This window comes from Herpailurus yagouaroundi, unplaced genomic scaffold (assembly GCF_014898765.1).
Source record: "Herpailurus yagouaroundi ecotype Mexico unplaced genomic scaffold, PumYag 163, whole genome shotgun sequence".
In the NCBI taxonomy this organism is placed as follows: domain Eukaryota; kingdom Metazoa; phylum Chordata; class Mammalia; order Carnivora; family Felidae; genus Herpailurus; species Herpailurus yagouaroundi.
In genome coordinates this window covers 34019693-34035414 of record NW_024412404.1, presented here as the reverse complement: position 1 = coordinate 34035414, position 15722 = coordinate 34019693, and the positions used below count along the sequence as shown (strand labels likewise).

Here is a 15722-nt window from a genome sequence, read left to right as displayed (position 1 = left end):
CGTACTCAAGGGGGCGCTTGGCTGGCTCAGTCAGTAGAGCATGTGACTCGATGTCAGGGTCATAAGTTCAAGCCCCAGCTTGGGCATGGAGCTTACTTAAAAAAAAAAAAAAGTTAAAAGAAAAAGATATACTCAAGAATCGTGATTTGACAAGATTAGTAACTTTTATTGATTTATTTAAAACTGGCATTTCTTTTCTTTACTGAGAGTGATGAAGAAAACTATCACCACAGGTTCAGTTTGGTGTTACTGCCCCAATTCCTGCTGCAGTGCCCAGAGTCTTATCCACCACTGCTTTTGTGCCCTCAGTGCCCATGCCAGTACAGCGGAAAATGACAAGTAACACGTTAGTATTATTAGGAAAATAGTTTTACTCCGTGAACCTCCTGAGAAGGTCTCAAGGACACACAGGGGTCTAGGGATTACATTTTGACAACCACCGCTTTCTCTGTTATCACAATCTCTGCTGTAGGGTCATTTGGAAACATTTTAACTAAGCTGACTTAAAAGTAGGCTGGGGAGAACAGGAGAACAGTGATTGGATGTTCAGTCTGTTTGTGGCTTGAACTTAACGTCACCGTGTGTGCTACAGCCAGTGTTATTGTGCATCTCACAGTATCCGCGGGAAAACAACCACGGACCCAAGGTGCCTGTGCAGCTGCGGGTGAACATCTGGCTGGGCCTGAGTGCCGTTGAGAAGAAGTTCAACAGCTTCGCAGAAGGAACATTCACCGTCTTTGCTGAAATGGTACATTTCATGACATGACTATCTTTTCTTTCCGTGGGGGAGTCCTTTTACATGTCCTCCTTAGAGAAAATGCTCACAGATCAAAAACAGCCACAGGCATCAACACTACCTAGAATCCCATCTGAGGGACCTTCCTCTGGGGGCATAGGGAAAGACTGGCCACACTGGGACGGACCCACCAGAGTGATTCATACACAGACAACCCAGGAATGAGGACACTGGGCAGGTGCAGACCTTGAGAGGTGTGCTTGGGGAGTGGGGGTCTTTGCACCACAGAAGACTCATTCCTCACATAGGGAAACCTCTCTAAGTGATGGTAAAACTGGGTATCCTGTTGACCATGCGGACTGCCAGGGCCACCCGGGAGATTCTGATTCTGTAACTGAGTTAGGGATGAGCACCAGCAGTGATTCCAGGGTGGGTGGATATGAGACCTCAGTGGACCACGTTGAGAAACAGTGAAATACATAGGAAACACACAGAGCCCTTACAGAGCAGGCTCGGAAGTGCCACTGGAGATCAATAGAGGGTGTGCTGCAAGCCACACGGAAGGCCCGGAATGTCTGATACTTATGCACAGTCATCTGGACCACGTGGAGTCATGGCATCAGGGCACGTGCAGGAGACGCTTGCTCCAACATTCACGTAGGGTTTCTTGGCATCGGCCTGTCTCCAGCTCTGAGGCTGGAGCTCAGCTGGGAGAAGCTAGCTAGCACTGAGCAAGGATCAACCAGTCCAGGGCTCCATTTCACCCTTCCTAGATCTTTCAGACTAGATAGCTCAGACTCTAGTTTCAACTCACATTAAAGAGGTGATCCACACATCTTAGTTGCGTGACTAGTTTCCTTAGATTCTCACAACCTATGAGTACCAGTAGGGGCACGTTAACGGCAATAATGGACATTTCAACTGGTTCTTGTCCTCCTGTGCTAAAACCACACCTCTGTTCTCTGCAGAATCCACCATCACCCTGCATCCCCTACCAGATTTCTGGAGGTCTCTGAGGTGCTTCACATGTGTTAACAGTCTTGCCAAATTCCTTGCCTGGATTTTATTCTAGCCATGCTGGCCTCCAAGCAGGAGTAGTGGGAACACCTTGCTCCTCCATTCTGTGTCCTTGTCACTTAGAAACCAGAGAAGACATGCGCATGCCCCCAAGTCTCACAGCCCCTTGTAACAATAGCTTCTTCAGCTACTTCCTGAAGCTTATCTCCTTTCAAGGCTCAGAGCCCATATCTGAGACAGGTACTACTGTGGTTGCTTGAACCCAATTTCCCCATCAAGCCTCTATTCAGACTTGTTCCTTCCTTCTTCAACCTCAGTCAAACTTCCCTGTCACTTGCAAATCATCTTTGCAGTGGGCTCATCAGCAGAAAAATGGAAATTTCAGCTTGCACCTCAACAGGGACACTCACCACTGGCAAATCACAACCTTTTTGATGGTTGACAGAGTGAAGAGCAGACCTTTGTAGATTTATAAGTTCCAACTTAGAAAGAAATGCCCTGTAAACCAAAGTCTGTCATTGCCACTGAACCTGGGCTTCCAGAAAGATCTTGATCTTCATCCCCACTATATTCCAGAGGGGATGAAGGCACAGAACTTTTAGGCTCCATAAAGGCTGGGCCCTTAAAGGACCTTCATATGTCAGACAGGTTCTTTGTAGACTGCCTAGGAAATGTACCATCAATTATAATGTTGATTCTGTGGGGAAATGGGCCCTAAGTTCTAGACAGTAGACTGTTTACAAGTAAACTCTTAGAAGCCTGCACATTCATAAATTGATGACTTTTGTGGGTATTTTAAAAATTAGGTTGACTAAAGAGACTCTTAAATACAGAGAACAATCTGAAGGTTGATGGGAGGTGGGGGGAGAGGGGAAATTGGGTGATGGGCATTGAGGAGGGCACCTGTTGGGATGAGCACTGGGTGTTGTATGTAAGCCAATTTGACAATAAATTATATTTAAAAAATTTTTTAATTAAAATAAAAATTAGGTTCAGAGAACCATTTGGAGCCATTCAGCATAATAATGGAAACAACTAGTGTGATATACCACTGTTCACAATCATTTGCACATTTGAACAATTCTATGAGAATTGGTAGTATTATCCCCAATTAACAGATGGGAACACTGAGTCTTAGAAAGATGAGTGATTTGCCCAAAATTACATAATCAGTAGCAGCTCGAGTTAGGTCCCTACCTTCTAGGTATAAAGTTTTTTCACTTTCTATCATTGTTTAGCTTAAATGGGCTTAAACATTTAGAGGCGGGCTTTATTTCTTGCTCTCTGATGGTGTTTCTCTAATTTGTTTTTAACAGTACGAAAATCAGGCTCTTATGTTTGGAAAATGGGGCACTTCTGGATTAGTCGGTCGTCATAAATTTTCGGATGTCACAGGAAAAATAAAACTCAAGAGGGAATTCTTTTTACCTCCAAAAGGCTGGGAATGGGAAGGAGACTGGATAGTTGATCCTGAAAGAAGGTAAGTTTTTCCACTTTCTGAGAAAACAGGGATGACAATGAAGCCTTTCCCTAGAAAGTGCTAAATGAATCTTCTCCATCGTCATTCTTGGAAATATTAATGTAACACTCACTGAACACAAGTCCATAGAAACTTGAAATATGTCATTGGTGCCCCATAGTAAAACAAGGAAATACAAAAAGCACCTAGTGCTAACATTTGTTGAGAACTTATTATGTGTGAATGTGTCAAGCAGTGTACTAAGCACCAGTGTGCTAATCACTTTGTTGAACCTGAACTACAGCTCTACAAGGTAGGTAGTGTCAGAAATTGTGAAGGGTCTGAGATTTTTAACAAGCAAACAAGGTCACCTGCTATACTTCCATGGATGCGGGAAGGAGATTCAGGACTCCTGGGTCAGAGACAAAGGACTTCACGGCCAGCCCCAATAGCTGTACCAGAATTAACATTTGCTCTAGTCACTCTGTGGGAATAGGGAATCAGTTCCCACAGAGTGACAAGGAGATGGTCAGATGGTACTTAAACATGAAGTGGTTTGTGTAACAGGAGAGGAAACTGAGCTTAGGGAACCAGAATCAATTGGTTAGCAAGCCTGCTGGCCCTTTGCTCCAGAGAGAGAGAGAGAGACACTCTCTCTGTCTTCCAAGATTATTCCTCATATAAACATCCTTAACTGTGCAGAAACACAAGAACTCATAGAGAATTATCTCCCAACAAATAATAGCATTATCTCCACTTCACAAGTGAGGAAACTGAGAACTACAGAAATTAAATAACTTACCCAAACACACATAGGTTGTGAGTGGTACCAGTCCAGCCTGGGCACCAAAACCACCACTCAACTATTTTGCTGGAATGTCTGTAAGAAACAGTAGAGACTATGCTTTAAATGGGTGAATTGTATCTCAAAAGCTCATTGTTAAAATGAAAGAAACAGTAGAGGGGAGGCAAGCATGTGTCCCCAGGAGTTTGGGTTTCTGCAAGTTGCCAACACCCTTGGAACCAGAGCTCCCCTTCCCCACCTCATCACAGCATACTTGACTTTGGAGGAAACGAGCTTGTGAAGCTGGATCTTAAGGCCTCAAGCTGGAGTTCTTCCTCTCTGTCCACATTTGTTTCCTGTGATCACAGGCATTGGGGAAGGAAGCCAATGAGCATGCTGGGTCTGGTCTGGTCTGTCAAGACCGGCTGATTCCACATGATTGCTTTTAACCCACAACAGCTTGCTTTGGATGGGGTTGGGGTTGCTGGTGAGGAGAAGCGAAATGGGATCTGAATTGGACAGAAGGAAGAAAGGTTAGTGAGGACAGGGAAAGGCAGAGGCATTGTGTTTGGAAAAGTAGAAGGGTCAAAGCATGTCAGGGGTTGACGGGACCTCAGAGGCCGGCAGCCAGGTCTTCTATTCTCCTTCTCGGGGGCCCAGAGAAATGACGGGATGAGCTCAATTTATACAAAGAGTTGGGACTACTTACTTTCTGATTTCTTTCCAGTGCTTGATTCTAGGGGAGGATGCAGCAGGGAAAAGATGTAGGGCCACGGTGAAAGAAAAAGAAACCTCACTTGAGTGGGTACCTGGCAGAACACTCCAGTCAAAGTTGGAGCCTCCATACTTTCCATTATGGGTTGTCAAAATAGTTCCAACTCCAAGAGGAAAATTGGCCTGGCAGAGAGTCAGTATGGATTTCTTAAGTACCTAAATGGAGTCTGGAGTCTTAAATGACCTGGTTTGGCTGTCGACCTAGGAACTATCCAGAAAATGTAAACTCCTCCCTTCAGTTTGTGTTACGTAGACCATGCAAGCCATGAGTAAAAATTTCCACACTTGGCCTCATGAGACTGTCTCCCCTCAATTTTTTAAAATAGGGGGAATGAGGGTGGACAACATCCTATTCTTTTGAACTGTTAGCCAGGAGTTTTGCTGGGAGGAAAAAAAAAAAAAAAAAAAAAAAAGCTGAACGGTCCTGAACTGAAACAAAAATATGGAGCATAAGATCTCTATAAGGAGCTGCCCACAGAACTGTTTTCCCAATCCCCACCCTAATTACCGAGAAGGAGCAGGCCTGCTAACTGGAGGAGTGCTCTGTAATTTAGGTCTCCTTGTTCCCGCAGACCCCTTCTTCAAAGGAATGTCAGAAGCTATTAGCAGGAAGAGGAGTTTGGAGTGGAGAACCCAAGGGGTAGAGTGAGGAGGGAACCGGTGTAGATGTTTCCCGACCATCGGGCCGAGCTGGGGTGGTTGGCTTCCATTGCTCCTTTGGTAACCCGAGCCTCACCCGCAGCTTGTTGACTGAGGCGGACGCAGGTCACACGGAGTTCACGGATGAAGTGTACCAGAATGAGAGTCGCTACCCCGGGGGCGAGTGGAAGGCAGCCGAGGACACCTACACCGATGCGGTGAGCGGGCTGCTCCCCAGAGAGAGCCTCAACCCGAGCTCTTTGGAACCACTACCCGTGAACCCGCCGACCATGAGGCGCGGCCTCCCCCTCTCTTCTGCTCTGTCTCGTGTTCTGAACAGCCTTACCTTAACTTTAAGCCACACAAGTGCACCTATAAATTATTTTCTCTGGAGAAGTCACTGGGCCTGTTTAGATGTTGGTACAAGGTAAAATTTGAGTTGTGCAATAAATAAATATTTATCATTTAACTCGTTTTAAGAAGCACAACAAGTGGAATGTGTATGTCTCTAAAATATTCAAACAGCATAAAAGGAAATGAAAAGTAATTCTCCCAGATTTATATTCCACCCCCACCCCACCCTGTGGTAACTACTGAAAGCATGTTTCTGTTCTTGCTCAACTATATAACTTTTTCCTTCCTCTGTCTCTCTCTCTCTCTCTCTCTCTCTGTCTCTCTGTCTCTCTCTCTCTCACACACACACCTAAATAGAATTGTGTTGTGTGCACAGTTCAACAACTTGTATTTTCCATATGACAGTGTATCGTGGACATCTTTTGATATCAGTACATATAGAACTATGAACTTTAAAAAAAAAAAATGCCTGCAGAGTGTTTTATTATATGCACCCTCTCTAATTTATTTAAATGATCCTCTCCTTGTGGACATTTTTTTTTTCTAGTCTCAGGTTTTTTTTAAGCAATGCAGCAGTAAATGTTTTTATACGTACATTTTTATTCACTTGTGAAAATTTATCTCCAGGAAAAATCCCTGGATTGGTTTGGTCAGATTTCAGTACATATGCAATTTTGATAAGTATTGCCAAACAGCTTTCAAATAGGTTGTATAAGTTTGCATGTCCAGCAACAGCTTCTTAGAGGGCTGTTTTCCTAAACACTGACTACCCCACTGCCACAGCCTTATCACTGCATGATCAGTGGTACCCTGATGTCATCTCCATTTTCTCACCCTTTTTTGTTTTTAATTTTTTTTTCAACGTTTATTTATTTTGGGGACAGAGAGAGACAGAGCATGAACGGGGGAGGGGCAGAGAGAGAGGGAGACACAGAATCGGAAACAGGCTCCAGGCTCCGAGCCATCAGCCCAGAGCCCGACGCGGGGCTCGAACTCACGGACCGCGAGATCGTGACCTGGCTGAAGTCGGACGCTTAACCGACTGCGCCACCCAGGCGCCCCATCTCACTCTTAATTTAAAGTAAGGCTGGGTAATTTTCCATGTGTTTATGGACCACCTTTACTTCTGTTCTTAGGAACTTTTTTTTCATAACTGTCGGTTTTAATGCAGTCAGTACTTAAGTGAGTATTTAACCTAAACCTTGCTTAATCTTACACAATTAGCATCTAGAACCTCCAGTGACATTCCCTTGTACTTGAAAACATGTTTTTTCCACACTTTTTCCATCTCTGATGGTTTCTTTCCTACTAGCTCCTCATAAAGACAGTTGTACCATTTCATAATTTTAAGTTGAACACAGGAAATTGCTGATATTTGACATTTTTGATGGTCAAAGCAATTCCCATGGTTCAACCCAACATACCCCCTAACAGTGGAAATAGAAGGTATTCTAAAAAAACTAATTTCGTGTAGCAGTTGTGCATAGAGATTAAAGATTCTTCTGAGTGTAGCATCTAAGTTAGCACGTGAATACCATTGTTAAATGTGAGGTACCATCTCACTTTTGCTTCTTATTGGACCCTATGACTTACTTGTCTTCATTTTTTCGTTTTTGTTTCAAAGAACGGTGATAAAGCAGCATCGCCCAGCGAGCTGACATGCCCTCCAGGTTGGGAATGGGAAGATGACGCATGGGTATATGACATAAATCGAGCAGTGGATGAGAAAGGTAACATTTTAGATCTGTTACGTGCCGGGCTGTCTGCGGCAAGGCCCTGCTTAACCAGAGTAAAGTTTCCTTGGCAGGGAGGAGTCTTACTTCTGTTGGTTTGTGACAATCAGGTCTTGGATATTAGCTGTGACTCTTCAGATGCAAAATCTGAAGGACGAGCAAGTGCTTGGACAGGTGTGGGGGGGGGCATCAAGAGTGAAAAATACCAGATCACAGGGGGCCAGGTGGCTGCACGTTGAGATGCTGGGGATCCAGGACGAGAATTTGGGAGGGAAGTGGAATTTGGACTTTCTCTTTTCTAATCACATAGCTTCCCTGGGAACATCACACTCAGGACCCTGTAGCTCAGGAAGAAAGACTGTAAAATGCCTTAAAAGTCAACCTATTCAGCAATAATGCAGATTGTTGTGGTGTTTTTTTTTTTTTTTAAAGTAAGGTTGACATACAATAATGTAGATTATTGACATAGATTCTGTTAATGGTGTTTATCCTTTTCAATGAATAGTAAAGTTAAATGACTATAATATTTGGAAATATCAAAAGAGAAAATCTGATTTTTTTCCCTTATGAAAGAAAAAAACAACCATAATACAGAAGGGTTCAACTAGATAATAAATTTCTTACTGATCTTGGTGCACACGCCAAGCCTTATAATAATAGCTAGCACTGAGCACAAACATAGTCCTAGTTATTTGCATGTATTATTTTGATGAACTCTGTTTTAAAAAGGTATTCTTTATCGTTATCGCTGGGGAAATTAGGCCATAGGCAGGTTTACTAACCAGCAAGGATGTTTTTTAGTGAACATCCAGTGGTGGTGATGCTGGGATTTAAACCCTGGCTGTGCAGCTACACAGACGACACCCTTCAGCACTGTCCCCATCTGCGTCTTGCACTGTGCTTTATTCGTAGATGCACTAAATTACCATGAGTGATTGGAGGGAGAAAGGGGAAGGAGAACCTCGTGGGTGCAAAGGAAGCAGTTTGAAGAGGGATCGAAGGGGACAGAGCTGTATTCAGTTTGGCTGAACTGCAGCAAAGTGAAAGGGGCAGTGGCATTCCTTGTCACCACAGAGAATGTTGATGGGGGAGCAGAGAGATTGGCTGGATGTTTTCTGGAAGTTTATCTAGCAGTCTGGCAAATGCATCTCTTTGGGATAACCGTTGGCAAACTCTGTTCCAGGCTGGGAGTATGGAATTACCATTCCTCCTGATAATAAGCCCAAATCCTGGGTTGCAGCAGAGAAAATGTATCATACTCATAGGCGGCGAAGGCTGGTCCGAAAACGCAAGAAAGATTTAACACAAAGCGCTTCAAGTACTGCAAGGGTAAGAGTTACCATGGAGGAAGCTACGTCCGGGGAGTCGGGGCGGGGGGACCCACACAGAATTCCAGTGACTCTGCTTTTGCTACAGAAACCATTCGCCAGTCAAGGGCCTAATGCCTGCTCAAAGAAGTTTGCAAAATGTGCCCCCCACCCCAACCAGCCACAACACATTACCTGCGAGCTTGTTAGAAACGCCTCACTCCAGACCTACTGATTTAAGAATCAGGGGTGCAGCCCAGCAGTCTGTGCTTCAACATGTCTTTCAGGTGACCCTGAAGTAGGCTGAATAATGAGAACCACTCTAGAGGTAGCAATAGAAATTATTTTGGTGGCATAAGGAAGTAGTGGCAATAGTTCAGCCCTTGAATAAGATACACGAGGACTCAAATCCTGGCTTTATTTCCTTTCTCATCTGCAAAATGGGTATAATACCATGCTTTTAATTAGGGTAGTATAAGGCTTACGTGGAATAATAGTAAGTGAAATGGAATAATACTGCTCATAATAATAAGTGGAATGTGTCATGTGCCTTCTCTAATGCTAGGTACTGAATATGCATTGTCTGTAATCCCCGAGATATACAGTTATCCTCATTTTTTAGATAATGCTCACAGAGGTTAAATGGACTCTAGGCCACATGTCTAAAATGACGGAGCCAGCCGTGTTTGAACACAGGCAAGGCTGTTCCACAAAGTGCCTGACTCATAGTAAATGCAATGAAATTACTTTTTATTGGACAGGGAGCTCCTTGGACACAAAGATGGAAGCCGTCTACTTTGTATCCTTCTTGCCAGCTCAGAAACTAGTTCCTAACAAGTAATGGAGGAGAATGAATAAACTGATAAACGAATACCTCTCATTCAACTACCCATATTCTGATGGGGTGAGAAGTTCTTGGAGGCACTTGGCTCCCTCCTGCCTGCCACAGGAGAGCACCAAGAGGGGGTGGGAAGAAGACTAGAAACTTGGCCCAGTCCTACCAAAAAGCATTGTTGAGACTTTGATCCTGTTCCCTAACCTCCTCACTCTTGGCTACCTGAAATATTTCAGTGCCACTGTGAATACTACTAGAGCAGCGATTACAAGATTGTGCTTGACCTGCAATTATGTTTATTCAAAATTGAAAAACAAATCTCTACAATGGTTATAGCCTCCATAGAGCTCTTATTTCTGAGATCATAAATATGATTCAGTATTATTTTGCATTTATTAAATCTAGTAATACTTTTAAGGTATTTACAGAAAATGTCCACCAGTAAAGGTCAGCCACATGAAGGCACGGACCCTGTCTTGTCTTGTCCTTCACTGCCTCCTTGGCGCTTAACACAATCTCTGTCACACAGTAGACACACAGATTTGTTGAACTGCATACAACATTGAACACTGAGGGCATTTATGTATAAACCATTTTGAAGATGAAAAGTACTATACTCATAAGTTACTAGTTATTACGGAAGTAATATATCTGATCTATCACTTAGTTATGCCGGCTATCAGCTTAGATGAGACATTTAAATCCTAGGGACCGTGGTGTCACTTTTTCCTATATAAAGTGGAGATAATAATGTTTTATAAACCGTATCACAATTGCAATGTCTTATGAGCTAATGAAAATGACAATATAGAAAGCAAGTTAAGAAAGAATCCATTTTCCTTAACCCTCCCCAAATCTGAATAAGGTGCCTCTCCTGCAATGTCTCATTCCATTGCAATTGCTTGGTTATCTCTCAGTGTTCCCACAGTCCATCAGCTCTGCAAGGACAGACAATGTGTCTACTTCTTTCTTTGTTGTATCACTGGCTCGTAGCATAGTGCTCGGAACAGAGTAGATTTTCAATGCGTATTTGTTGATTGACCACATAATCTGCCTTATCAATTAAGGGATATTATTGTTGTTATTATTATGATTATCATTAGCATTCAAAGTTTTACTTCTGTTCTAGGCCATGGAAGAATATGAAGACCGGGAGGGCTGGGAATATGCTTCTTTAATTGGCTGGAAATTTCACTGGAAACAGCGTAGTTCGGATACCTTTCGCCGTAGACGCTGGAGAAGAAAAATGGCTCCTTCAGAAACACATGGTGCAGCTGCCATCTTTAAACTTGAAGGTGCCCTCGTAAGTAATAAATACTCAAAGCTCAAAAATTTTGGTGTAGAGAAAATAGATGAGTGTTGGATACACCTGGGACGCCATGGAGATCCCTCCAGTACTGCAGGACTGCAGATAATTTGGGAGAAAGCTGCACATCCTAGATGCTCAGTAACTCTTGTTAAATGAATAGACCACTAATATAGGAAAGATTCTAAGAAGTTCTACTGCAGACACACCTGTTTAATGTTGTTTCATCGGGCATTTTCCAAATACATCTGTTCCAAAACCCTGGTCGCAGGTGACATCTGTTAACATTCCCAGGCACAGGTTCCTTGGATTATACCTTGGAAACTACAAATGTTCAACAAATCAAGAGTGTTAAATATACAGATGTGAGGGGGAGGAAAACAGAAGGATGGCTCACGGAATTAGAGAATAATTTATATGGACTCACAGTAATGAAGGGAGGGAAGAAAAAAGCAGACGGTGGAAGGAAGGAATAAGAAAATGGCAGTGGTCCATCTAAAACAACATGGTGGTCGGGAGCCATTTCCAAACACAGCCTGTTTTGATATTTTTGCACACTGACCCTGCTGTGTGCTTCCACTGCTTATTCTTGTCTTCCTCCCCCCTTTTTAATCCCCTTATTTATCCTTTATGCCTTTTTAAAATTTTCAGCATCCGGGTTTGGTAAGGCTGACCTTGAGGCAGAAAGACTGGCTTCAACTTCATGCTCTGTTGCTTTCCAGCTAAGTGACCTTGGGCAAGTCGCTTGCCGTGCTGGGCTTCATTCATCTTTAAAAATGGAGTGATCGGGGGGCGCCTGGGTGGCTCAGTCGGTTGAGCGTCTGACTTCGGCTCAGGTCATGATCTCACGGTTCGTGGGTTCGAGCCCCGCGTCGGGCTCTGTGCGGACAGCTCAGAGCCTGGAGCCTGCTTTGGATTCTGGGTCTCCCTCTCTCTCTAGCCTTTCCCCGCTCATGCTCTGTCTCTCTCTGTCTCTCAAAAATGAATAAAGTTTAAAAAAAATTAAAAAAAAAATGGAGTGATTGGATGAAAAGAGTCTATTTTGAAAGCCACCATTCCAGATTTTTGTGATTCTTGCCTCTTTGTTTGTCTTGAGGCACCATTCATGGACTTTTCTGCCTCTTTAGGGTGCGGACACTACTGAGGAAGGAGATGAAAAGAGCACAGAAAAGCAGAAGTACAGTGCCACCACCGTGTTTGGGGCAAACACTCCCATTGTTTCTTGCAACTTTGACAGTAAGTTTCAAACATGAATTTGTGCCTTCCACTGCTATGACTTCTCTCTAGAAAACTCTTTGCCTCACCAAACATGAGTAAAATGTCTTCATGCAAGGGTGACTTCCATTGCCATCACCTGATGAGAGGATTTTTTAAAATATAGTTTTAAAAATTGTATTTGGGGTGGAGGGTTGTCAAATCATTGACTTTGACAGAGTCTTTACTGATTCTATCGGTTCAGCTCCCCCAAAAGATTATTTTAATTAGAAAAAGAGGTTCAAAAAGTTAAGTAAAGATTGGTTCCGATGATAATCTTTAGGCATTCTGGGAAGAGGCAGACCTGCTGTGTAATAATAATAATAATAACAAATGCTTATCTAGGGCTTAGCATGTGCCAGGCACTGTGCATATATTAATTTGTTTAATCCTTGTAACATCCCGAGGAGGTAAGTGTTATTATTGCCCTCATTGTAGACATGCAGAAGGATTAAATAAGTTGCCCCAAATCTTACAGCTTGGAAACACTATAGACAAGGTAGTCTGACTCCCAGATCTGTGCACCGAATCACAGTGCCCTACTCTCTCTCTCAGATCACGTGTGTGGGAGGTGGGAGGGTATACACATTAACACAGTAAGGATAAAGAGTATAAAGATTTTGAGCTCTCAAAGCAGCTTTTAGCAGATAACTGTCTCCTAGATCTGGGGCTGAAATAGTATAGAAAGCCCTATTTCTATAACTCCTGGAAACCAAGTTTCATTTTAAAGGTCTGTGATGACAAGCAGTAGCCTAAATCCAGGTATTTCACAACAGGAGTAATGTTCTTCTGAGTGATAACACTTGCATTGAGCTTATTATAGTATTTTTTAAATGTGTATTTTTAAGAGAGAGAGAGAGAGACAGAGTGCGAGCAGAGGAGGGGAAGAGAGAAAGAGAGAGCGAGAGAGAGAGAATCTGAAGCAGGTTCCAGGGTCTGACCTGTCTGCACAGAGCCCGACGTGAGGCTCAAACTCACAAACTGTGAGACCATGACCTGAGCCGAAGTCAGATGCTTAACCGACTGAGCCACCCGGGTGCCCCAACCTTACTGTAGTATTTTTAAAGTTGGTTTTATTTTATAGGAAACAGAACTACTTTGGGAGCACGTGTCATCAGCAGTCTATGTGTTCTTTACTGTGGAGAAGTAGATCTGAAATATGTATTATCTCCAAATATTCCAGTGTTCTGTTTCTTGTAAGTAACCTCCATCCTGTTCTTTTCAGGAGTCTACATTTACCATCTGCGCTGCTATATCTATCAGGCCAGAAACCTCATGGCTCTAGACAAGGATAGTTTTTCAGGTAAAGACACAAAAATCTCCATCGTGCATGTTGTTACATAGCAGGCTAGCTTGTGGATGCTTTTAGTGATTTCTCAGAGAACAACTAAAAGGCTTTCCATATTGAGATTAGTTCGATTTGTGTGAAGTAAACTGCTCAGTCATTAAATAATCACTGAGTATGTCGAGCACTCCTGCTGGGTGCTGGAGATACACAGAAGATATGTGGTCTTTTAATACTAATAATCATTAACTGATCAGCTAATAAAAAGGCCCAAGAAGAAAAGCAGTTTCTGCTCTCTGCTTATACACACAGCTATATATACATATACCCTGGGCTCTTGGGCTGATTGGGAAGTTAAGATCCTTTATATATTTTTTGTAGCTCTCTCAAGTTGACAGATCACAAGTTCATGCGTTTGCCTACAACACCAGGCTTGAGGTCATTGGGAGCCCGTTTCGACCTCTCCGCAGCCTGTTCCCCCGATTCCCAGCAGCACCATAAAGCCATGAGACCCGGCTGGTTTTGTGTCCTTTGGACTGGATCTAAGGGGAAGGCTGAAGGCAGGGCTGAAGAAAAGGTTGCCGGGAGTTTTTGCTCTAGCTGGTGGGATCATGAATAGTTCAGGGGCCATCTGGGCTACTTGGGGCAGATTTCTCCTTCAGGACTTGAACGGAGCAGAGCTTCTATGGAAACAGCTCTTAAAGCAGTTGCCTGACACTCTGGCACGCTCACATCAGTTGTGAGGTGTGTTCCAAGCACTAATGTAACCAACATTTGTGAGTGGTTTCCTTTTCTGACAAATGAGAGGAGATTCAAAGCTATGTCTAGACTACGGATCTCCAAATGGGGTTTGAAGACATTTTTGAATATTCACCACCAGAGGGCACTCAGTCATTGAAAGTTGAAGTTAGAATCTTCTCCAGATTCTTGACTGAAGTTGCCTAAAACTCAAGCACATTCTTTGCAGTTTGAGACATAAGATATATGATCGGAGCAGAAACAAAGAGCCCCATTCATGTGATACCGCAATGCTAAAAATGAAGCAGCATTTTCGATGATAGAACACTTTCAGGTTAGATATTAGGCTATTGCTCAAATAGATCAGCTCCCAGGCAATTGCAAAAGTTTTGGTGAAGTTATTTAGCATGGAGGAGAAACAGATTGCTTCTTTTTTTCCTTATCTTTTTTCAGCTTTGTTGAGGTATAAATTACAAAGTTGCACACTTAAAGTATACAAAGTGACGATTTGATATACAACTACGTGATGGAAGGGTTCCCACAATTGCGTTAACACATCTGTCACCTCACGTAGTTACACTTGTGTGTGTGACAGAACACTTAAGTTCTCCTCACCTAGCAAGTGTCACTTATACAATACACTGTTGTCAACTGTAGTCCTCATGTTACACATTAGGTCCTCAGGCCTTCTTCGCCTTATAACTGCAATTTGTATCCTTCTCCTAGCCTCTCCCCATTTCACCCCCCTCCCCCCCACACATACCCCCCAGCCCCTGGCAAGCACGATTCCACTCACAGTTTCTATTAATTTGATTTTTGAAGGGGTGTGGGGGAACTTCTACATGTAAGTGATACCCCGTAGTATTTGTCTCTCTCGGTCTGGCTTATTTCACTTAGCATAATGCCCTCCCGGTTCCTCCATGTTGTTACAAATGACAGGATCTCCTTCTTTTTAAAGGCTGAATTATAAATAGATAGTACACACATACACACCACATTTGCTTCATTCATTCATCCATCAGTGGACACATAGGTGGTTTCCATACCACAGCTATTGTGAATAATGCTGCGGTGAACATGAGAGTGCAGAGATCTCTTTGAGATCATTATTGTATTTGCTTTGAATATATACGCAGAAGTGGGATTGCTGGATCAGGTGATAACTATTTTTAATTTCTTGGGGAACTCCCATACTGCTTTACACAGTGGCTCCACCAGTCTGCATGTTCACCAACAGTGCACAAGGGTTCCCTTTTCTCCACATCTTCGCCAACGCTTGTTATCTCCTGTCTTTTTGATAATGAGACATCCTAACAGGATAGAGAGGTTACTTAATATCTCATTGTGGTTTTGATTTACATTTCCCTGATGATGAATGATGTCGAGCACCTTTTATTGTACCTGTTGGCCACCTATATGTCTTCTTCGGAGAAATGTCTATTCAGGTCCTTTGCCCATTTTTTAATTGGGTCATTTGGGCTCTTTGCTCTTTTGTATGAGT

At 43.1% G+C, this 15722-nt stretch overlaps 1 protein-coding gene and 1 non-coding gene across 7 annotated transcripts in view; both read left to right on the top strand.

Annotated features, from left to right (window-relative positions):
* Positions 1-15722, top strand: part of MYOF (myoferlin) — a 153246-nt gene that overhangs the window by 97620 nt on the left and 39904 nt on the right. For all 6 annotated transcript variants that reach the window (XR_005793567.1, XM_040485881.1, XM_040485884.1 and 3 more), the window contains 8 exons: positions 617-748; positions 3070-3233; positions 5513-5627; positions 7388-7493; positions 8680-8825; positions 10768-10941; positions 12072-12180; positions 13424-13501. Coding sequence is in view for 5 of the 6 variants with exons in the window: in XM_040485881.1 (XP_040341815.1) it covers positions 617-748; positions 3070-3233; positions 5513-5627; positions 7388-7493; positions 8680-8825; positions 10768-10941; positions 12072-12180; positions 13424-13501 (1024 nt within the window). In the remaining variant the exon portion in view is untranslated. The remainder of the gene's footprint in view (positions 1-616; positions 749-3069; positions 3234-5512; positions 5628-7387; positions 7494-8679; positions 8826-10767; positions 10942-12071; positions 12181-13423; positions 13502-15722) is intronic.
* On the top strand, positions 11739-11823 carry TRNAR-UCG (transfer RNA arginine (anticodon UCG)). The gene has a single exon. It is a non-coding gene; the product is annotated as a tRNA-Arg (tRNA).